General features: G+C 35.5%; 3 protein-coding genes and 6 non-coding genes across 13 annotated transcripts; all 9 read right to left on the bottom strand.

Annotated features, from left to right (window-relative positions):
- Positions 1-378: 378 nt before the first annotated feature.
- Positions 379-1,879, bottom strand: LOC110627410 (probable signal peptidase complex subunit 1). Of its 2 annotated transcripts, XR_002489881.2 has the most exons (3): positions 1,744-1,879; positions 946-1,257; positions 379-788 (listed from the first exon to the last, which is right to left on the bottom strand). XR_002489881.2 is itself a non-coding variant. In XM_021773706.2 (2 exons), exon 2 carries the CDS (start codon positions 786-788, stop codon positions 510-512), a length of 279 nt encoding a protein of 92 aa, XP_021629398.1. In that variant the 5' UTR covers positions 946-1,163; the 3' UTR covers positions 379-509. The 2 variants fall into 2 exon arrangements, 1 of the variants encoding a protein (XP_021629398.1); XM_021773706.2 differs by lacking the exon at positions 1,744-1,879 and having other exon boundaries at positions 946-1,163.
- On the bottom strand, positions 1,736-1,886 carry LOC122721419. The gene has a single exon (XR_006348098.1). It is a non-coding gene; the product is annotated as a U4 spliceosomal RNA (small nuclear RNA).
- A 1,269-nt stretch (positions 1,887-3,155) lies between these two features.
- Positions 3,156-6,161, bottom strand: LOC110628880 (60S ribosomal protein L17-2). The gene is made up of 7 exons (XM_021775704.2): positions 6,058-6,161; positions 5,932-5,968; positions 5,800-5,840; positions 3,882-4,112; positions 3,696-3,798; positions 3,546-3,613; positions 3,156-3,460 (listed from the first exon to the last, which is right to left on the bottom strand). The coding sequence occupies exons 1-7, from the start codon at positions 6,058-6,060 to the stop codon at positions 3,410-3,412; spliced, it is 534 nt and encodes a 177-aa protein (XP_021631396.1). The 5' UTR covers positions 6,061-6,161; the 3' UTR covers positions 3,156-3,409.
- Positions 4,435-4,563, bottom strand: LOC122721436. The gene has a single exon (XR_006348115.1). It is a non-coding gene; the product is annotated as a small nucleolar RNA snoR74 (small nucleolar RNA).
- LOC122721439 lies at positions 4,672-4,800 on the bottom strand. The gene has a single exon (XR_006348118.1). It is a non-coding gene; the product is annotated as a small nucleolar RNA snoR74 (small nucleolar RNA).
- LOC122721437 lies at positions 4,912-5,040 on the bottom strand. The gene has a single exon (XR_006348116.1). It is a non-coding gene; the product is annotated as a small nucleolar RNA snoR74 (small nucleolar RNA).
- LOC122721438 lies at positions 5,153-5,281 on the bottom strand. The gene has a single exon (XR_006348117.1). It is a non-coding gene; the product is annotated as a small nucleolar RNA snoR74 (small nucleolar RNA).
- Positions 5,521-5,656, bottom strand: LOC122721435. The gene has a single exon (XR_006348114.1). It is a non-coding gene; the product is annotated as a small nucleolar RNA snoR74 (small nucleolar RNA).
- Positions 6,162-9,723: 3,562 nt separating the features above from the next.
- LOC110628557 (endoplasmic reticulum metallopeptidase 1) lies at positions 9,724-19,716 on the bottom strand. Of its 4 annotated transcripts, none has more exons than XM_021775287.2 (21): positions 19,318-19,716; positions 19,079-19,164; positions 18,861-18,962; positions 18,217-18,260; positions 18,005-18,105; positions 16,992-17,079; positions 16,546-16,634; positions 15,788-15,927; positions 15,518-15,683; positions 15,256-15,391; positions 14,983-15,079; positions 14,688-14,817; positions 14,154-14,222; positions 13,937-14,055; positions 12,930-13,054; positions 12,227-12,451; positions 11,874-12,034; positions 11,224-11,387; positions 10,610-10,692; positions 10,046-10,131; positions 9,724-9,955 (listed from the first exon to the last, which is right to left on the bottom strand). In XM_021775287.2, exons 1-21 carry the CDS (start codon positions 19,522-19,524, stop codon positions 9,812-9,814), a joined length of 2,562 nt encoding a protein of 853 aa, XP_021630979.1. In that variant the 5' UTR covers positions 19,525-19,716; the 3' UTR covers positions 9,724-9,811. The 4 variants fall into 4 exon arrangements, with proteins under 4 accessions (XP_021630979.1, XP_021630977.1, XP_021630978.1 ...); XM_021775285.2 differs by having other exon boundaries at positions 18,217-18,323; positions 19,318-19,715; XM_021775286.2 differs by having other exon boundaries at positions 14,154-14,213; positions 18,217-18,323; positions 19,318-19,714.
- Between the last annotated feature and the right edge of the window lie 3,022 nt (positions 19,717-22,738).

Raw genomic sequence — 22,738 nt, 5'->3', positions numbered from 1 at the left:
TGTCAGACACAAGCTTGTCAGAGTAAGCTCCCAATAAAAGATTCACCTTCCCATTTATACCAAAATGAGAATAAACAAATGTCATGAAATGATATTAACCCTGTAGAAAAAAATTTTAGCCAAAGCTCATCATCTATCATAGCTGAGCATTTGCTTCATCTTAAACTATTCATTCGTATACGCTTGGAGAAAGCAGCAAGAGGTGCTATCCTATTACCCTAAATTCTTCATCGTTGTTACTTCCAGAAGGACTCACCACTAAGAAATGCCATATTTTGAAGACATAATCTCGTTATGGATGAAAATTAGAATCCATCCCACCATTCCCAACAATCACATCAACTCAATCAAAATTAAAAGAAACCAATGGAACATTATGAATCACAAGCCCAGAAAATGAAAAAAATACTACTCAGTCCCAATCTTCAATTTCATTATAACAACCAATTCATTCGCATAACATGCCATTCGATGTGCAATTAAAAATCCATATGACTTAATAAAAAGACCTACTTTTTAGCAGATTTCTTCTTCGAACTTACAGGCTGAACCTGAGGCTTGGGGTGCTTCTCTGCTTCGCTAGGGTCCAACCACTGGAGAGGATGGCGATTAAACCAAGGCCAATTGGGAACAGTAATCAATGTAGTGAGTACCACTCCACCAGCGTAAATTTGGATCATAGTTTGAAACGATCCCATTAAATAGCCAGCAGTGAAGGCCACCACCGCGAATACCAGCAGCAAGATCTGCATCAGTTGCTCCGCTAGCTTCTGCCCTTGCCAATCCATCTAAAACAAAAAACAAGCAAACAAATTCAAAAACCACAGAATATCGCGAACAAAAACCCTAGGTCACCGATAATTATTGATTGAGATCAAAAGATTGTTGAAATAATCGAGATAGAAAAGACAATGCAATTTTGGGGTTAGGGTTTTGGTATCAGACCTAGAATTCACGGATCTCGTCAAATCGGAGATACAGTGTCCGAAAAAGAGAGAGGATTGGTATGGAAATTGCAGGCTTCCACTTCTTATTGAATGTTTAATAGAAAAGATGAAGACCGTTGGATCAGATTACCGGAACTGTATCACAAGGGATAAGATCGAGCAGTGGTAGCCGCAGACATGGAACCGTGGTCTCCATTTTATTCGAACATATCTCCTTCTAAAGGAAAATACTGATGTGGCGCTATTATCATGTGTCACGTTGCTAATGGATACATTGTACTCATTTGACGCGATATAAGGCGTGCTGGTGCTGCATTTGGAAAGTACAAGTTTAGGTATGATTTATATGAATTTAAATATAATAATTTTAGTGGAATTTATATAAAAATTTTCTCATATGTTGAATATATATTTAAATTTTTATATTAATTGAAATTAATTCATTGAATATATAAACTAATATAAGGGTAATAATATGCTGATATACCGGATAAATCTAATACTAGCATCGCTTATTCATTCCATTTGCAAATTGAATTCCTTTATTAGGTTAAACAAGGAACTTATTTTAACTTCTAATAAAATGAAATTAAATAATTAATTAAAATATTATTTACTATTATAATAGACTTTAATTAAAACATAATTAATAATTATAAAATATAATAATTAAGTAGCCAAAGCAATCGATATGAAGACGGATCAAGTCGGAAATAGAGCAATCTAAGATGGTCAATTGAAGAGAGAAATGCAGGGCTTAAAATCAAAAATTGAAATTATAATTGTAGGGCTTTACCCCGAAGGGAGCCCTTCCAGAAATTCTCGACGGTCAGGGTCAAGCCCAGGCCGAAGAGGGGGTTTGGAAATAGTTTTCAACCAGCAATAGACGCGCCTCGGTTAGAACCTCATTAGCTGCGTCATTGCCCCAAGCGCAAAGATACCATCACCTGCTTCTTTGCGCTACTTTTATAATAACATGCCCTCTTCCCCTATTTCTACCTGAGCGATGTGGGAGAATTCGTTACTTTCCATCTGGGGCGCTAATCCTTGCATCTCTTCTCACCATACCTCGTAGCTAACCTTGGTGATCCAGCTCCTACTGCAGCAAAATTATACCGACTTACATTTTATTCAAGGGGCTGATCATCGATGGCTTTGATCATCTTGTTGGATTCCTTTGAGCAACTTGTCATAATCGCGCCCGGTTTTTGAGTTGTAGCCTCGTTGAAAAGTATCTAGCTTCTAGCTAAATATGGCCCATTCGTGCTTTAACTGCTTATACCATTTGGGTTATAGATAGGATTTAGAATGATTTTCACATTAGGATTAGGGATCAAACATGAATTCATATTCTGCAAGCAAAATGTGTACTGTCTGTTTCAAAGACAGTGTAAGGGCATGCTTGTCATCTATATGAAAATTTACACTAAAAACATTGTGCAGATTTAGAAAATTATTGTCATTATATATATTAATTCATTTTAAAATCTAAAATTAAATAATATACACATTTTTATATCTTTATTAAATTTGAATGCAAGGTTAAAGATATATATATTTTGTTATTAAAATAAAATCATCAAATAAATTAAAACATAAATTTTGATAAGTTTGATTACATCTATTGACAAAAATAAGGATCATTTTCTATTTAATATATAAATTTTCATCATTTTGTAAAGCGCTCATGTACCATTCCAATTCTCTGTTATTGAATGTTTGCTTGCAGAGAAGCAGGTCCAGCTTGAAATTCATAATCAGCTAAATCATGTTACTATAGTAGAAGGAGATTCCTTGGTGGTGATCAGTTCTATTCATGGTCACAATATACTCTTAGAAATTAACCCTGGTTAATTAAGGACTGATGCTGCTGTATATGTCATTGCTTCTAAGGCTCTGCATGATAACAGTTTTCTTTGTAATTCGATGTGCCCATTAAACTTTGTATTTGGTTCTTTACCAAGGCGTGACATGAAACTTCATTTTCGACCAAAAACGGGTGTCATTCTATTGTAGGTAGATTTTTCTTTTGTCAGCAATACATTCACTTGTTTAACTGCAACTCTAAAAATGCATAGGTCAATTTGTAATAACATTTCTGTACCTCTCAACAAAGCATTTGCAGGTTTAAACATTTTAGCCAATGACGTAAAAGTACAGAGATCAATATAGGATGAAAATGGAGATCTGTAATCCAATACCATAAGCTACAAGAGTAATTTTCATAACCATCATATAAAGGTATGAAAAGATGGGCTTCCACTTAAGATCTCCAACAAAAATCTCACAGAACAATCAACTAAACAGACATACAAATAAAGAAGCTGTCCAATTCATCTAAATTACTGCTCATTCTAAATTTAGTGCAACAATAATCTCTCCAATTGAAACAAAGACAAAAATTAGAAAAAGCTCCTTCGTTTGGTAAAAATTATTGCTGCCACTCAGCAGGAAGCACCACTTCATGCAGCTTGAGACTTCTTAGATTTGCTGGTAGCCAACTGGGTCTCAGGCTGCAAAACCAAACAAAGAAAATGAGAGGATGAATATAATTTTGCTTCTTTTTATATCATTTTGCCACATGTAATCAGAAAGTACCTCCTTCTTCACTGGTTCTTCCTTCTCAGACAAGATCAACTCAATGTGGCAAGGGCTGGACATGTAAGCTGCAAAAGACAATAGCTTCACATCAAGCAATACAGTAAAACAAAAAGGGCATGTAATACATAAAATAATTCAAAAACATACGATTGATTCTTCCGTGAGCCCTATATGTCCGACGCCTCTGCTTCTGTGCTTGATTCACTTGGATGTGAGAAATGAAGAGGGCATCAACATCCAACCCTTTGACCTGGACAAAGGACAATTAAATTATTCACAAATATCAACAGGAAGAAAACAATGTTGGAGGACTTGTAAAGACCCAGTAGATACCTCAGCATTACTCTCAGCATTCTTGAGCAAATCTAGAATGAACTTGGCAGATTTGACAGGCCACCTTCCTTGTCCATTTGAGTGCCTGTTCTTTGCCTGAGCAGTACGCCCTACACCACCACAGAACCGTCGGAAAGGTATAGCTTGTTTGTGAGCCATGACATCTTCCAAATACCTCTTAGCCTTCATCAAAGGCAACTTCCTTAAGGCATGGGCAGTCTCTCTTGTATTCTATAAAGAGATGTACAAGTTAACGCTGCTACTTTCAAATTGGGTGAAAAGGAATATTAGCTTAACAAAGTATTTCATTAAATATCAACTCAAACACACAACTACTAATATACTAGGGCAAAAAAATTCAGCATTTAAACCATTAGCAACAGGCACAAAAGCAAAATCAAGAACAATGTTTACCCATAATCTTTAACTTCAGCAGGATTTGGAAAAACATTCTGCCACAGGCCATCAAGTAAGAGCAATACATACAATTTCCAAATAAAGAAAAACAAAGTGAATCTTATTACAGACAAGTGACAACCCAGCAATTTGATAGTAATGTTCCATCATTTACTGAACCTTCAGCCACAGTGAAAAACAAAGGTTCACCCAATAACAATGAAAACAATTTCCCTGAAGTTTACAAGAGCCCAGTTCACAAGAGGCAACAAGGCACTGCTTTTCTCATCAGGTTAAAATTAAAAAGGTGAAGAACAGTTTAGCATTATTGCATTACCTTTCTGAACCATTTGATAGTAAAGTGGGTTTTATTATAGACAAGCTATTCTGATAGTAATGTTTCATCATTTACTGAACCAACAGTCACTAGAATAACAGAGGTTCACCCAATAACAATGAAAACAATTTCCCTGAAGTGTACCGAGAACCCAGTTCACAATAGGCAACAAGGCACTGCTTTTCTCATCAGGTTAAAATTAAAAAGGTGAAGAACAGTTTAGCATTATTGCATTACCTTTCTGAGCCAGTGATAGTAAAGTGGGTTTTATTATAGACAATCACGCTATTCGAATAGTATTGTTTCATCATTTACTGAACCAACAGTCAAAGCAAATAACAGAGGTTCACCCAATAACAATGAAAATAATTTCCCTGACGTCTACGAGGGCCTAGTTCACAAAAGGCAACAAAGCACTGCTTTTCTCATCAGGTTAAAATTAAAAAGGTGAAAAACAGTTTAGCATTAACGCATTACTTTACTTAACCGTTTGACAGTAAAGTGAGTTTCATTAATGACAACCACGCTATTTTGATAGTAATTTTCCATCATTTACTGAACCAACAGTCAATGTGAATAAAAGAGGTTCACCCAATAACAATGAAAACAATTTCCCTGAAGTTTACGAGAACCCAGTTCACAATAGGTAACAAGGCACTGCTTTTTCATCAGGTTTAAAATAAAGAGTAAAAAACAAGCTTAGAACTTTATCATTAGCTTTCATAACCGTGATGATGTTTAGAAAGAAAATTAAAAAGTTTCATCGTATATAGGGCTATGCAGCACGAGAAACAACATAGAAAAAAATTGTTGGGTACAAAAAATAAAACAAATAGAGATCTCATTTTGAAAACAACATTAACAAGCGGGAATCAATCAGACATACATAAATTTCGTGGGTCAAAAAAATGTGCCATCATTTACTGAACCTTCAGCCACAAACAAGGGAAAGAAAACAGAGGTTCACCCAATAACAATGACACTGATTTCCCTGAAGTTTACGAGAGACCTATTCACATGGGCAACAGGACCCTGCTTTTTTACATCAGGTATAACAGTCAAATCCAAAAACAAACAAAACTAAATCTATGCATCTACCTAGTATAACTACAAATCAAACACAAAATAACTATAAGGAGGAAAAAGTAGAAACTTGATTTTGAAAAGGAAATCGGATAATCATACCTTGAAATGCACTCTGAGGTCAGAGCCCCTGGCCTTGCAGGCTGCAAAATGAGCAAAAACACAATACCAAATCAAGAATAAGAAAAGAAAATAGATGAAAAGAAATGGAATTAACTCAGGTCCTGAACTTACACTTAGTGGGATTTTCAGGCTCTCTTGAGTACTTCACCTGAAGAGAAACAGAACGTAGCTTTTAGCTTAAGGATGCAGACACCCAAACCAGTATAGTATCAAAGACAGAGATGATGAAAAACGTACCATGGCGACTTTGGCTGTTCTGCCCCAGTGAAGTTCTCAGTTATTGCTCCCTGTAGTAGGAGGGCAGGAGGCGATTGGAATTCATTTATAAGAAAGAATAATCAAAACCCTAATAGATCACTGTTGCTTATATGGGCTGGGCTTTACGTGGGCTTCTCCAAGATTCTTATATTATTAATCCAAATGAGACTTTCAACTCGAGGGTTTATAATTTTGTAAAAGACTAGTAATGTTATCAAATTGAAAACCTTCTCAAAAAAGAAAATTATCAAATTGAAATTCATTAATTGTATTAATACTTATTGAAAATACTACTGAATTAGATATAATTATTAATATCTAACTTATACTCAATAAATATTACTTCAATTTTGTTCAATAACATCATTGTTATTTTCATATTTTAGAGAAAAACTTTTATCCATAATTTTAACATGATAATCTATAAAGTTTTATATTTTAATTTTATAAAAATATTTAGAGATCTATAAACACAAAAAAATATAAAAATAAAAACTAACCAGTATTATTAGTGAAAATGAAATAAGTCGAGTTTTCATGTTGTGTCGATGACGAGTCATGGTTTAATTTAAAACAAATGGATGCTAAAAGGATAGTTTCTTGAAAATAGTGGGTATTAAACTCTTAAGCAAAACCACGAGACCATATAGTCCAACAGTATCAGCTTACAAGTAGTAACAAGCCTCCACAGAAGGCATTTTTAGAATTTGCATCCCAAAAAGACCTCTAACCGATGACTTCGCTAATTAATCCACCACAGAATTAGTCTCGCAAAAGATATTTCAGAAATAAACTTTCCATGCATAACTCATTAATGTCTTAATTTTAGAAACTAGATTCCTAACTCGGCCTGCTCCATCTAAGCTTTTTTTAATTAATTGCATGGCCATCTGTGAATCAGTTTGAAACTGCACAAATTTCCATCCTCTATTTCAAGTTGTTCGAAAGCCTAGAAGAATACCCTAAAGCTCAACTTCAATTGTTGTACAAGTACCCAAGGCAGATTGATAGCTAAGAAGCTAATTACCATTACTATCTCTAAAAACTCAAGCACAATCCGCAGGTCTTGGACAACCCTTAACTGCACCATCTGTATTTATAGCATCCCATATAGGGACAAAGAAATGAAGGTGGTGGACAATCTAGAAATAGTATGGCCCACTCCTGAAACACATTTTCAAACTTCAGTATTTTTAAGAGCCTGCTGTAAGATAAAATGATTGGACACAGGCGGGTTCTGAGCAGAACTCTTAAAGACCACCTTATTTCTTCTTTTCCATAAGTACTAGAGTCCCAAAGGAAAAATAACGTTCCATTTGGGTGTAGTTAAACTTAAATTAGCAAAAATTCATTCAGTAGAGTCAAACAATGGTGAAAAAATGGAAATAGAAACTAGAGGCATCAACACTAATCCAAATATCCTTCACATCTCTACAGTCCCCAAATAAGTGGAAGATATTCTCCTGGCCAAAATTACATATAGGACAAGTACTTTGAGAGGCAAAACTCTTTCTAATTCTCTCCATATTTGTCATAATCTTCTTATGGGCAACCTGCCAAAGAAACGTAGATACTATTTGAGACTTTAAGTGTGCGAACTGTAAAATTGCCCTTAGAACTCCACTTCCACGACAAAGAGTCAATATTTGCAGCAACATTAGAAAGATAAACCGGCCGAATAAATTGTAAAATGTTATCCAGAAGTAAATCTTTCAAAACATTCCAATTTAAATATGTTAATAGAGACCAAAAGTGTCGCACACTAACAGTAGCCATCAAGTCATCAATGCGAATCAAAGTAAATTGGGCAGAGGCCCTATAGAAAGCCAGGAATCGAATAAAAAATTCATAGAAGATCCATTTCTAACATCCATTATAAGATCATCCTTAATACTCCCATAACCTTTGCAGTTATGAGATGAGGAGGCTGTAGCATTAGGGGTTCATCGGGATCTGCCCTGTAAGTATTTTTTAGTAAAACACCTAGTCCAAAGGCAATCATCATTCTCCATTGCCCGCCAAGCCAATTTTTCCAAAAGAGCTTTATTCATAGTAGAAAAGTCACGAATCCCTAAACCTCTATGATCTCTAGAATGATTTAAAATATCCCAAGCAACTCAATGAACTTTAGGGGATTGATTACTACCTTGCCAAATGAAGTCTCTACACGCCTGTTCCATTTCCTTGCAAAGCGAAACTGGGAGAAGTTACATTACATAAGGTATACAAACAAAGAAGAGAGCACTTATTAGTTTCTTGAGAATAGTTGTTTAGTTAAAAATAAGAGAAAAATATTTAAAAATATCATATCGTTTTACTCATTTTTACTATGGTATCATATTATTAGTAAATAGCGGTACTTTTTTAACACCATTAATATTGACATATCAAGTATAATATAATTATTAATTAAAAAATAAAGGTATAAAAAATTACTTGTAATTTCACTCATTTTCATTTTATTCAATTTGTATTAAATTAATATATTGTGATATGATTTTCATATCAATATTCTTAACGACATTTAAAAATTATTGTTATTTACTACTGGTGTAATAATACAGATATTATTTTCATACAAATTGAATTACAGTTGCTGAGGAGAGAAAAATCGATAAAATTATATGTTACTTTTTTATAATTTTTTAAAAACAATTCGTTTTTATGTTAAAAAAAAGTGTTTGGGGAGAGAGAAATTGACAGTGATTTGATATGTTTCTATTTATCGGAAAAAAAATCGTTTCAGCACTTGACAAAGTTACAAAGGTAGTTCCGCATTTCCGCTGATTGCTCATGAGAGGTTCGACAATCTCCAAGAGGTACAATAAAAATCTTCTAGCAATAATTTTTGTACAAAATTTAAAAAAGAAAGCTGTACATGGCGGTGAAATACTCTTGAAGATGAAAATTTGAGATTATACTATGGTAATATATCCTCTTTGTTAGCCATCCCATGGATGGTAGGACAGTTGCACACCAAAAGAAAACCATGCATGATCTCAAAACCATTGGTCTAGCGTTCACGAGTCTCACATTAGCTTCAAACTATTTTTTAATGTTTGCTAACAGACATATTTAGGTTAAAATGTAATGCTGATGCAGCTATTGAATTGAATGGAGATTCTGCTGGGTTAGGATGGGTGGATCATGACCATTTGAGTATGTTTGTGGGTGGATGCATGAAATTTGTTCCTATTCCCTTAGTTACAGTCGCAGAGATTTATGGCAATTCGTGAGGCATTGACTTGGATTATTTCTCGTGGCTTTATTTCTATCCTTTTGGAATCGGATGCTCTTGGGATTGTGAAGAGGTTGTCTTCTTCAGAGGATCTATCATATGTTGGTAGTTACAATAATGCTGTTAAGCCTATCGTCCAAGCTTGATGTGCTCTCAATCACTTTTGTCAAAAAGTATGCCGACCATCGTGCCCATGCTTCTGCTGTTTCTTTGTCAAATTCGAATGAATGGAATTGTAATCCGCCTCCTTTCATTGTTAATGTACTTGTTCACGATGTTTCTAATATATAAAGTATTTATCCTTTAAAAAAAGAAAAACGTGCCGTATTTGGGGAAGTACCCTTTTTTTTTTTAAATTAGCAGTTATAATACCTATGCCAAAGTCTAAAGCATTATAAGATAAGCGATGCTGCAAATGAATGTTAAATTTGTCTTGAACAAAATTTAGCTCATCAAACAAATAGACTAAAATAAGTTGGAGTAGGAATGGAAGAACTAAAAGACATAGCTCGACATAAAGCTAGCATAAGCAGTGACATCCACCCAGTCAGGGAAAAGGCCCCTCAAATTTTTAGCTCCATCAATCAAGAATTGGTCTATCACAGCAAGCTCCACCCTCACATCACTAGAATTGCTAGCCTGCATTTTCCACAAGAGAATGAAGAATGAAGTTCAGAATATCATTTGTTTATATAACACTGAACTATGTCAGAAAGGACAGAAATTTACCTCTAACCAGAAGGTCCATTTATCATCACTAGCTCCACTAAGTCTACATATATATGACGGGGGACCACCATCAATTGCTTCAGGTGCTGAAAAACCGTCACCAGAGATTAAATATACAATAAACCAACTGTCACTCGCCAAATTGACTATATAACGACCTTTTAAACAGCTTTAAATTACTACCAAGATATAGACGTGGAATATGTTTTATCAGTAAAGGCTTCAAATAAATTATTTTAGAGGGAGAAAGGGATAGAATAGAAGGCATGGTGTTCCTATTTTCTTTTTTGATTTTTTTGTGTTAAATAATAATTAATCATATTAATATATAATTAATTTTCCCTGAGGTGTGTGTGTTAATTTCACTGGTACCACGTGAGCAATTTGAGAGTTTTAGCATGTAATACCAAATTGACTACAACTATTACCACAAGGCTGTGCACGCAATTGGAAAAATTAAGAATCAGCTATAATCAAATTGGGCCAAAGTTTGGAATTTTTTGGTTATAAATCTTAAAGCAAACGTTTCCACTCAAAGCCAAAGTGAAACAAAAAGATTTACACCTGGAAGTACATTGTCTGCAAGCGACCAACTCGATAAGGGACCAGTAATGTTAAGAACAGCAACCCAGACCTCCTTCAAGTCACTGAAAGGAAATAATATACAAAGCATTGCATTAAAGATATGGAGTAAAAGAAAGAAAAAGGAAAAGTATAGGGCTAAAATAATAGAAGTGTTCTTTAGACGAAGAAAGTACCAGTTAAATCCATCTATTCAACTAAACTTTACAGAGTGCGTTTTTAAAGATTAATTTCACATTCCAGCCATGACAGCTGCTTTTGCCAAGAAAAAAGTTGAACTATCTTTCACACCACACCAATGAATCCATGACAAAACAGAAAGCATAGGACCGTTTTGCAACTGGCTTTAGTTTGTTCTACCCTCCATTTACTTAAGTCTAAAAAACATAATCTTGTTGAAGAAAGCACCATACAAATTTGCTAATGCATGGAGAAATTTAGCGGCCAACATGAATACAAAATAAATATTTGTACCCAAATCAGATAAGCCATATATAGTTTTCCAACAAGCCATTATTTAACAATCTCACAGTACATGAATTGAAAGACAGCCATTTCATGCTCTTCTATGCAGATCATTCTTTCCTACTACTCACCCTAAGGAAAGTTCCAAGTAAACTTTCCGAGATCCCTTGCTAGAAATAGTATGAGGTTTGTAATTAGACAAGTGAGGGAAATATCTGTATTCCTTGATAATGTCATCACTACTTGCAGGGAACTTCAAACTTCTTGAGAACAGATGGGATACTGGAAAGAGTGCCTACAAGAATATAAAAAACAACATTACAAATGAACCTTTATCTACAAAATTGATGAATTTTCATGTCATCATAGGACATTATCGAAAGTGATGAAACTCATTCTTGCTACAAGGACACAAGTGTTGTATATCAGGCATAGGACAGCATCCACAATAATAGTATATGCAGTGATCTTCATTTGTTTCCACAGTGATGCTGAGATAGTGACCACTCAGTGGTCCCAAATTGAGGAGGAAGAAGGAGAGAGATAGAAAAGGTGATAAAAACATTATATTGTTATGCTTTATGTGGAGAAAAGAAGCGAGTTAAACACAGATAGTGTACTCAAGAATAATTCAAAAGCTAAGATGAGGAAATCATCATTTTGTAGCAAAGGAGTAAATAATTTTGTCATTAGTAGTAACATCCTAAGGCAAAAAATGCCGCCTACAAAAATAAATTTAATGTAAGATTGACTATTAACCTGAAACTAGAAAGAAACATACCATCCAAGTCTCTCTGTGAGACATATTTGCAGTTTTGAAAGAAAAATCCGTACCAACATGCAAATCCTTTGCAACTTCAGGTGCATATTTAAAAACAAAAAGTAAAGAATTGGAATCCACTATAGAAAAATCATAACTGGAGTCCAGAATCCTATTTGCATCTGTCAACACACAAGCAAAAAGGTTTCAAGAATCAAGACACATACCCAAAAGGAAAGACGGTAGAAATCCAAAAAAATCACAAAGCTAATAAATGGAACAATCTTTACTTCTAATAAACCAATGACAACTGGCAGTATGTCCTAACTTATGAGAATTTTAAATATGTAAATTAACATCTATTTTCTTCATACCTGTGGTCACAACTGTATGCTGAAAAACAACCCTCTTAGGGGCAGTGTTGCTGTAGGGAAAGAACTGTGAGGAGAGAGCCAATGCAAGCACACTAATATGCAATAAGAACTGAATGATGGAGGACCTGGCCAACCAACGGCCACAAATAGGTATCAGAGGACCCACACACCAACCAGTTACAACTCCAATTATTGCTGCCACTACACCATCAGCAATATAAAATCCTGCAAGCATTGAGTTGACAATTGTAATAAACAGCACAAATGGCCACTAGAACAATATTAAGAGAGATAAACAACTAAATACTGGAAATAGGAACCTAACAACTTAAGCACAACTTACTAAAAGGCACAACAAAGCAATTTATGGTCATGATATTTAATATACGACTGCTAGGATCAAAGCAGAAGCTCATCATTGTCTATTAGCCATAGGAACATTGCAAAAAAGAGCACAATACTCATATTTTCTATTGCAATTTAATAATTAGACTTTGTAACTGTCTTTTTTTGCAAGCAGAGTCTAATTTTCCAAATTAAAATATGGAATATGAACATAGAGATTCTTATGCAACCTCTTTCGCTGTGTCCAGTTAAAACAATTGACTCTCTCTAATAGGTAAAAAAGCTGCACATGATTTATGCTGGAACACCCAATCTAAAATAATAACACCACAAAAAACAGAAGTACAAGAAAACCAACCATATGGTGGAGGAGCAGCACCCATCATACCCATCTTCTCAATCAAGAATTGGACAAGAAATCCACCGAAATATACTGAATACAGAATGCACGGAATTAAAGGTACTACATAGATGACAGTTGACCTGAAAAAAGGAGGAAAGGATAATGAGATAAAAGGAACAAAAGCACAAAGAGATTTAAGTAATAGCAATTTGAGAAAAACAACTAATTAAACTAAAAAGAAGGAAAAACGCAATTATTTAAAAAAGTGTGGACAGGTTAGAAAAACAAGTGTAAGAAAATTTGCAGTGTCTCGAGAAGCACCAGAATTGGCTAACAGTCTATTGAAATTATTGATAAAAAACCAAAGAATATAGTTGGGTGCCTACAACAGAAGCATAAAATTATGGGATTTTTTCAAGGTATGGAACCAAACATTAAACTCAGTCTAGTCAGCATGCATGCCTATTCTAACATTTAATAAAACATGAAATTCATCAAAGATAAGGATCATTGCAGAACATCTGTTAGAGCAGAATAACAATGAAATTTCATTCTGTTCACCGGACCATAAGAATGAGACCTTCATCTTTCCAAATGTTTGGACAATTTAAAAAAATTATTAGGTGAATTTGATATATTGTTACCATCTTTTAACAGAAAGAGCATATTTTCCAAGATGCTAAAACATCTACCTTTCCACGGCAACACTCCCAAACAGAAAAATTAAAGGATCAGCAACCAAAACACGGCAGGTAATGCTGCATGCTAATGCTTATTTAAGTTAACAAAGCTTCTGTAGAAAAGGCACCAAAAAAATACAAACCAAAAGAAAATTAACTTTATAGATAGAAATTAATCCCAGAAAATAGAAAATATGAAGGCAAACTTGAAAGGTATTGCAAGGACAGCATAAACAGCCATTACTTTTTAAGAAACTTCTGTACTTTAGATAGAGATTAGGCAACCAGCAACATGAGAAAAAACATCATAAAGAAGGAACCTAATTATAAGTCTGGAAATACCAGAGTGATTGATGATGATAAGATTTGATATATGCGTTAAAGGAGATCCACGCGAGAAGCATAAAGGCTGACACAGAAAAAGTTAAGAACCCTCCACCGAGCCCAGCTACAAGATAAGCCTACCTCTACTAAAGTTAGCCGTTGAAAATATTAGAAGTAAAATTAAGAAAGCAAATAAATTTACTGTAACAGCAATAGCAGTGACTAGGCTACATACCAAAGTTAAGCAAGCATAAAATCCAAATGCTCCCCAAAACCAAGCTTCATCTGACAGTACCTGTGAGATCTATGCTATATCAATCATCTGCTAGAATCCAGCAATGAATTGTGCACCCAAGCTTAAACTTAAATATTAATCTAGAAGATAGGCATACAAACTTGTACAAGTTCCAACTCAGCATAATACAATCCAACATGTATTATGGAATATCTAACAAAAGAAGGTTATCTTTAAGCAATTCTAATATGTTTCCAGTTCAAAAAAATTAATCTCCATCTTGGCTTCTCATATTTGTCATTGGAACTTGCACTAAAAGCATTTATTTTAATATCAGCATACAGATGCTAAAATGAGCTAAGTACTACATAATATGCACAACCATTTAAGTGCTATATTAACTGATTTGTACGCCGTACTTGACAATGTGTAAACTTTTATCACAAGTGAAATAAATATATCCAAATGACAATTAAAGGATAAACTTGGCACTTTATGGTGATTACTTGAGAATATATGCATATATAACTATACCTCCTTCGATTTCTTGAGAACTGAAACATCTTGAGAGAGGGGAAAACAACTCCAAACAGTTCTTGGAATCAACAAACCAACAAGTGAGCAGGGAATGAACATCATGAAAGCCAAGTATGGATGAGCAAACCTGCATAATTTGCATCAAGCTTATGAAAAACAACCTTATTGACACAGATGTTCAATGCACACACATATACACACACGTGGGCACATATAGGTGAAATCATCCGTTAACACTATGCAGCTAACCAGATACTTCAAAAAAATATGAAATTGGAACAATAAAGCTCACCAGTTCATTGCACAACTGGAGAAAAATAACCTCATAATGGAGAAGATAACAGGGAAAACAATTGCCAGTATAATCCCAGCAGCATGTAACAGCAATCCTGGAAACAAATTTGAGAATGTCACAAAGTCTTCAACATCTATTGCTTGTGTACTAATAAATTCTTCATGGGGCGTAGAGGTGGGGGATTCATCAATGTCACACAGTCTTCAACATCTAGGCTAGATAAAAGCTTGAACAGTCATGAGGAAATGCATCAGTAAGCAGAGACTCCACCTTTGACAAAATCACAGAACATTGCAAACCAAGAACGTAACCCTAATTCCAGAAAATGCAAAAGAAATGGCATAAGAAGAAAGATGGCAATGGGAATGCTATGAAGTACCACAGCTACTCTTCTTGAATAGAATATCTGAAAAAATCATAATTAACAGGAAGATGATTTATATTAGTACTACAACACAATCAATGTCATAATCATAGTCACAGAACAAAAAGAAACATAAGAAGAGCAGGTATCATGAAATTTGCAGCATACCATGAACCATGACAAGTAATCAAAGAAAACAGCCTGTTCATCCCTGTAATCATCTGAAGAAGCTCTGAGAGCTTCTCTTTCTTGGGCAGTTCGCAGCTTAGAAGAATTTGTAAAGGCTTTAAGTATACTTAGCAGATTGTCTCCCCGTGCTTGCATGCTACCAGGTCTGTTTTAAGAACATATGACATATGAAAAAGTGCTTAAAGATGAAAGGTGCATAAAAATCCCACTGGAGCATATCTATACCAAAATAGCAGATGTAATGCATACAGTAGTTTGTCCAACGTATCATAGGAGGTATGGTAGTAGTAACCACCAAGAAGAAAGATAATATCCAGGCTGGGAATGCTTCCATAATCTTGGGAAAACATTCTGTAATCTGTGTCTCCAGGAATAACAGGAAAAACATCCTACACATAGAAATTATACGAATTGAAGTTAAATTATTTAAAATAAAAAGAAAACAGCAGGAAATAAAAGCATTTTGAAAGCACGTATGAATGCGGAGTTGCAGGGTTGGGGGAAAAATCATCTAGCCAATGAAGTAGCCAACAAAAGAAAGAAAGGTAAGGCATTAAGTAGGACGGTCATACAGTTGAAAGCATGATATCTGAGAAAATGAAACAAATCCTTAATTGGCATTGAGGTTAAAACTCCATTTTGGAGAAAAACACCCTTTAAGATGTTGTAAAAAAAAAGCTTCAAACTAATATTTGGCTATTTGGGAGTATTTATGACCAATACACGTCTCATTTACATTAACAAAAAATTTTTATTGTTTTGAATCAATATGTAAAAGATATAATTTCCTTAATAGCAATTAAAATAACAATGTCCAACAGATTTATATTGATGCAAGAAGCAAATGGTCTTTTTTTTTTTGACATCAAAACAGAAGCCAATTTAACCTTTCTTCAACCACCAAAATCATGAGTAACCAACCAACTTCACCCAGATTTGGTTGAAAAGTAAAACTTGAAAAGACAGACACATATATATCCATAAGAAAGAAATAACAGCATAACAACCTGGGCAGCACTATGTGCCATGGGGTATATTGCAGCCTGAGCATAGATTAGGGAAGGCCAAGCACCAGGTCCAGATTGGCATACTAAATCTGTTGAGAAAGGAATAATCAGCATATATGGCAGAAAAAGCATAAAACGTGATTTGGCATATCCTAAAAACTTACAACCGTTTATTTACATCTATCAATGGAGAAGGCAGATTCAAACTATTCCTCTGTTTCACTTCTTAAATTATAGATTGTTTTTATCAATCACGTTGAGAATAATGCTACACAATATCATATATTATCACTTTCCTAGCTTAAGTTATATGACCCGTGGATCTCAGACACAGGCTGCTGTCTGCCCTAAATCCAGTTCGATTTCCAAATAAATGGAGTTGGTCTTAGATATGCTTTCTTAAAGGCTTTCCAGAAACATAATATTGGAATTGGATCATATCCTACCAAGACCCCCTGTCCCAGATGCCTCCACATTAATAGAAGCTCCAATTGAATCACGCCATTTATATGTCTTCATGAAGCCATGTGCACCCTGAAGCATCATACATAAACAACCTCAATTAAGCTTAAAGAATTAATATGAGCAACAGAAATCATACTGTAGCATCATAATTAATCAAATTGTAACAGCTCGGACGTGATCCCCGGCACTGTTACCGTTCACGGCCCAGGGCTATCCCTCGCCTGGCCTCTTTGCCACCTCGGGCTTTCCACTGGCGTCGTGAACAGCTCTTAACATCCATTCACCCTCACGGGTTCCTAGCAGGATTTGTCCCTTGGGTTCTCGCATCGCATCCTTTCCCAAGTGGATTTGGCCCAAATTTCCCTTTGGAAATTAGGTCGCCTCCCCCACTACTCGAACCCTTGACCTCCCACTTTAAGGGAATAGTCTGGTGAGAGTGAGTACCAATTGTTCCAAAGGGAACAATTGGGAGGTCAAGGGTTCGAGTAGTGGGGGAGGCGACCTAATTTCCAAAGGGAAATTTGGGCCAAATCCACTTGGGAAAGGATGCGATGCGAGAACCCAAGGGGACAAATCCTGCTAGGAACCCGTGAGGGTGAATGGATGTTAAGAGCTGTTCACGACGCCAGTGGAAAGCCCGAGGTGGCAAAGAGGCCAGGCGAGGGATAGCCCTGGGCCGTGAACGGTAACAGTGCCGGGGTTCACGTCCGGGCTGTTACACAAATGATATAGCTTGTGCAAATTTGTTCTGGGTGGAGTTCTTGCAGTATGATTAGGTCCTCATTTTGAGGAGCAACCTGGTTGCCTATCACACATACTAATAGCACTGTTCATGGCTTCATGCTATCAATCTCAAACGGAAGAAAAATGAAAGACAGCATACAGGTGGTTTAAGATTTTTATTAGTCCAAACAGAAATCTTGAAAAAAAAAAGATTTAAAAAGAGCTGATCAAATTATAATTTTGGTTTCAGACTAACATTATGATTTCATACCAACATGAATAGTTCCTCTGCACCATTAAAAAGAAAAATAATGGGCCGGGGCGGTATCCAACCAGAGTCTACTATAAGTCTTGCTAGTTCCAGCATTGATGCTGCAAAGTAATCATAAAAATAATAAACAAAAAAAAAAAGCTTAATTAAATGATTGAGCATAAAATGTCTGAGACACATCATAAGTAGGTAAAGATATTTAAAGCACTCACCAACACATGTTCCACAATCACCAGCTCCAGGGGAACCAAGTGGACTATCAAAATGGCCATTAATTAAAACGGATGAGTCAGCGTCTTTTGAATCTTTAGATGACATCCTGTCATTGAATAGAAATTACACAATTTTGCCTGCTAGTGTAGCACATGTAGAAATTCAAAGGTCACAAACACAACTGTCCTCTGTTTTCTATTCATAGTTGGATAAGAGTTAAGATTTTGACCCTAATACTGTAGTGTGAATAACACTCCTCACCCTTCCACCCAAACCCCTTGAGGTTTAAACCCCATGGCATTAATTTCCTAAGTTCAAATGCTGAATAAAGATTTTTACGATTACTTCCATCAAATAAATTGGAAGTCCATAATTTCTTGAGGAAGGCACAAACAAAGGAGGTTACATTCCTACGTTTCCAGCACAATCAACAACCCATTTACTTTTATCGAGTCCCATCAAATATAGTAGTCCCCGTTTCATGCAAAGCATACCGCAGAAATCATACTTAATGGAGGTGACAAGTAATAGAAAAATTCTTACTCCTCTATTGGATAATTGATACCATTTCATACATCACCAAAAAAAAAAGCAGAAAAACTTGAGCTCAAAGCAGCATCTCAATCAGAAATAGTGAATGCACCTCATGATAATATTTGTATGGTTTCTGTACCCCAAAGATATGCTGTGTCCTAAAAATACCATATTGAAGGAACCATTAACAACACTCTCTTCGATCTCAATTCTGCATAATCAAACAAGTAAAACATTCACATTATAAAACATGACAGAATTTAACATCAGCGAACAGAAAAGAAAATAAATAAAAAAAAAGAAAAAAAAATATAAAATAAGAAGAACCTGATGTTTGATCCAGCTCTGTCCTCTATCAATTCCAATTGCGCTTTAATATACTTAGCAGCTTCTCTTAAGCCAGGACGTCCTTCCTGTCAATATTGAAAGCTATTCCTAAATGACCTACCAAGCTTACTCTAAGGACTACTAGCTTCGAAGAACTTCAAAAATACAAACAAAAAGATATAATAAAAAAAAAAACTTAAAATCCAATGCAGCAATTGATAAACAAAACGAGGACTCACTTGGCGACCGTCTTGAACCAAAACTCGAACATGTTCGACAGCTCTGGCCTCGGAGAAGCGATCAAGAGGCGCATCGATCGCTAACGGCTTAATGAACTTCATGTGAACTATAGAGTAAACAAGCGCCGACATGATAGCATACATAATCGCAAGAGAAAATAGGAACTTGAAACCGGCGACGTCGCCGGGGCTAAGCCTGAACACCATGTCTCGATGTGTCTCTACGCTCTGTTCGTTCGTTTGTTTGTTCGGAGAGCGAGAGGCGAAACGTGAAAATTAGAAAAAAGAAAAATGATTGTTAATGAGAATTTGATTAGGTGAGGGTGTGACTAGGGAATAGTTTATATGAAGGGCGGAAGGGAGGTTCCTAAAACTAGAAAAATGTTGTGCTTTGTCAAATAAGAACCGTGCTCCACTGAAATCATCTTTCTCTAATAATAAAAAATGTATTTTATAAATTAATGTTTTAAAAAATTTTACTTTTATCCCTTTCCCCATAAGCTGTGTGGGGTTTTGCGCTTCCTTGGGCCTCTACAGCATCTAGTTAACAATGCAAGACCTAATTGACCTATTCAATCGTGAAAACCTAGAAGACAAACTTCAATCGAATTTCTTCTTTCTAATTTTCATACAAAATAATGTGATAATAATTAAACCTTCATGTGATTCCTGAAAAATATTTATAAAATATTTTCTTATATTTTGAAGTATTTAGAAAAGTTAATCAATTGAAAAATATTTTTTCTAGTTATAAAAAATTTATTAGCACCAATAAATTTTCTGTGTACAAATTTGTTAGTATTTTTTTAACATTGCAATCAAATAATAATTAAGTTGTCCTTCCAAATATAAATTATTATGGTTAAATTAAATCTTTTGATTAATTTATTTTAATATTTTTCACTTTATTCCTACAAATAAAAAAGTTTAAGCACAAAAAGTGTGTATTCAAATGTTTGAAATAATAAAATTGAAAAGCATCAAATTTATAACAAAAAAAATAATGATATTGGTGAATTTCATTTTAAATAAAATTATTTTTTATATTGAATTATCTGCATAAAAAGAGAATTTGATATCTAATAGTTAAAATGATTTTTCAGACTAAAATAGAATCTAACTTTTTGAACATTTTGTTTTGCTCAGATGCTTTCTGTGTCTTTTTTCACTTGTTATCTTATCAATATGTTACCTATCAATGGTAACTATATTATTTATGTTTAAAAAATGGTAACTATAGTATCAGTTTTTGAAAGTATACAACACTATCAATAGTAACTATAGTATTTATATTTAAAAAATGTCAAAGTATAAATTTAATAATTTTTAAAAATTTAGGAGGCTAAATGTGGATATTTATTAAAAATGTATTCATATTTAATATATTATTATTTAAAAATTAAAATTTTAAAAAGGTGGTAGCTTTTGCCAGACCTCTTAAATCGTCTTGCACACTATGAAAAGAGTTCTCAATAATACTAAATGTTTTATTTAAAGAATGAGGAAGTGATTATTTAACCAATACAGATACATTCACTTAAACATAAGATTTAAGTTTTTTTTAAAATGAAAATTAGCGATTAAAAAATAAAATTTGAAATCTTTCTGATAATTCTAAATCTCCCTGGGCTCCATATTTGCTAGATCTGGTCCTCCTTCTTCCCCTATTATATGGATTTGATTCCTTTTTGGGCTCCCTGACGGGTCTGTTGAATGGGTCTCTACATGTTCTATCTGATGAAAGGACCTACAAAATAAGAAAAAATGGTCAGGAGTCCACCGAGAATGCCTCGGCGGAGACCCTCCGACGTTTTAGTTAGATTTCATGAATAAGAATAGTATATCCAGGCAAGAGTTGCAGAGAGAAAATAAAAATGGAGTCCAGGCAGGAGGAGAGAAAGAAGAAGATACCCCCTTGCAAGAGAAGACCCCCCGGTATATAGTGCTTCCTGTCCTTATCACTCAGGCCCGTACGTACAGGCGTGTCAGGCACTTGCTCCATGTGTAACGGCCATTTAATGCTCTCCAGAGTGCATGCGGGTAGGGCTGGTGAGTGATTGGGCCTACTCCCTTATGGGACTTGTGCTCATATCTGATCCGGATCATCCTGGGTTGCCGGCCCAGGCTCGTGAAGTCAAGCCACCTCTCGAGTGTATGATCTGATGGGCTTTGGACCTGTGGCCTTCTTTTGGACCCGACCTTATTCCTGGGCTAGGAAAGATCTAGAGGTTATCAATTGCCCCTTTACCTCCTCAGCAGTTATTCCATGACTGGTGAGGGGGTAAATACTTAGGCTCCACTAATGACCGTGCAGCTCGAGAACGGCTCTTGTCAAAACGTCCTTTACTTGCCTTATTATTATTTTTTTATCTCTTTACTTTGGTGTTTAAATGTATGGCGATCTGGAGATGTGTATTTGATGATGAATGATATTTCACATCGGCCTGTGTCTCATCATTATTTTCTACTCACACTGTCTTCTAGTTTTGTCAACTTTACTTATATGAGCTCGGACGTCTTATCCCTCTGGATGTAAACTTTTGGTGATTAGTGCGGTCTGAGCTGTGTGCTCCACTAGGATATGGAGCTTGGTCTTTTGTCGTCTTCCTCTCCCAGGGGCATCTTTGCTAAGTATTTGTTTACTGTGAGCTAATCCGAGCTGTGAGCAGGGTCTCTTGCTTTCGTTTATCCTTTTGTGTTTTTTCTGTATTTGCAGGCCTTTTCATGTAGGGTGCTCGGCTCTCTGGTATGTCTTCTATATTCAGCTTTATTCAGCTTGGCTGTTAACTTATTGTGAGTCCATTCATACTGCGGATTAAGGAGCTCGGATTTTTGTTCTTTACTTAGGCATTTACGCCTATAACTTGTGATGCTGCCTGTGCTACGGGCTCAGGAGTTCGGAATTTCGCCTTCCACACATTTGATGCCCCGAGCTCTTTTGTAAAGTCAGACTTGATTTCTTGCTTTCTTGTCGAGCCTTATATGGGCTGTGTTTCAGTTTGACTGTTTGTTTGTTCGGCTTTAACTTTTTCTTTTATAGGCTCACAGCCCTGTTGGTGCAGACCTAGAGCCCCTCAAAGCTTCTGGGGAGATCGACCCTGGATTGCAGAGGTCGGACTATCTGTTTTGGATTTGACCGTCTTGCCTTCTTTTTTTTTTATCTGAGCATTGGACTCTCGTGTATGTTTTTTGCCCCCGAGTATTTATGGGTTGTCTGCTCTCGAGCGTTTTGCGGGCTCTTTGTTGCCTGGACCTCTCTCTAGGCCAGCTGAGTTGGTTTAGTGCTAGCAGTCAATTCTCGAGGTCGGTGCCTCTTATGATTGCCCCTGATTCTCTGTTTGGCTTTGTATTTTGGTATGCAGTTAAGGTCTTCTATGGCTCAGTGAGGTCTTCTTTTGCCAGGACCTCACTGAGGTCTTCT

Source organism: Manihot esculenta, chromosome 12 (genome assembly GCF_001659605.2).
Source record: "Manihot esculenta cultivar AM560-2 chromosome 12, M.esculenta_v8, whole genome shotgun sequence".
In the NCBI taxonomy this organism is placed as follows: Eukaryota; Viridiplantae; Streptophyta; class Magnoliopsida; order Malpighiales; family Euphorbiaceae; genus Manihot; species Manihot esculenta.
This window is presented reverse-complemented; position numbering and strand designations above follow the sequence as displayed.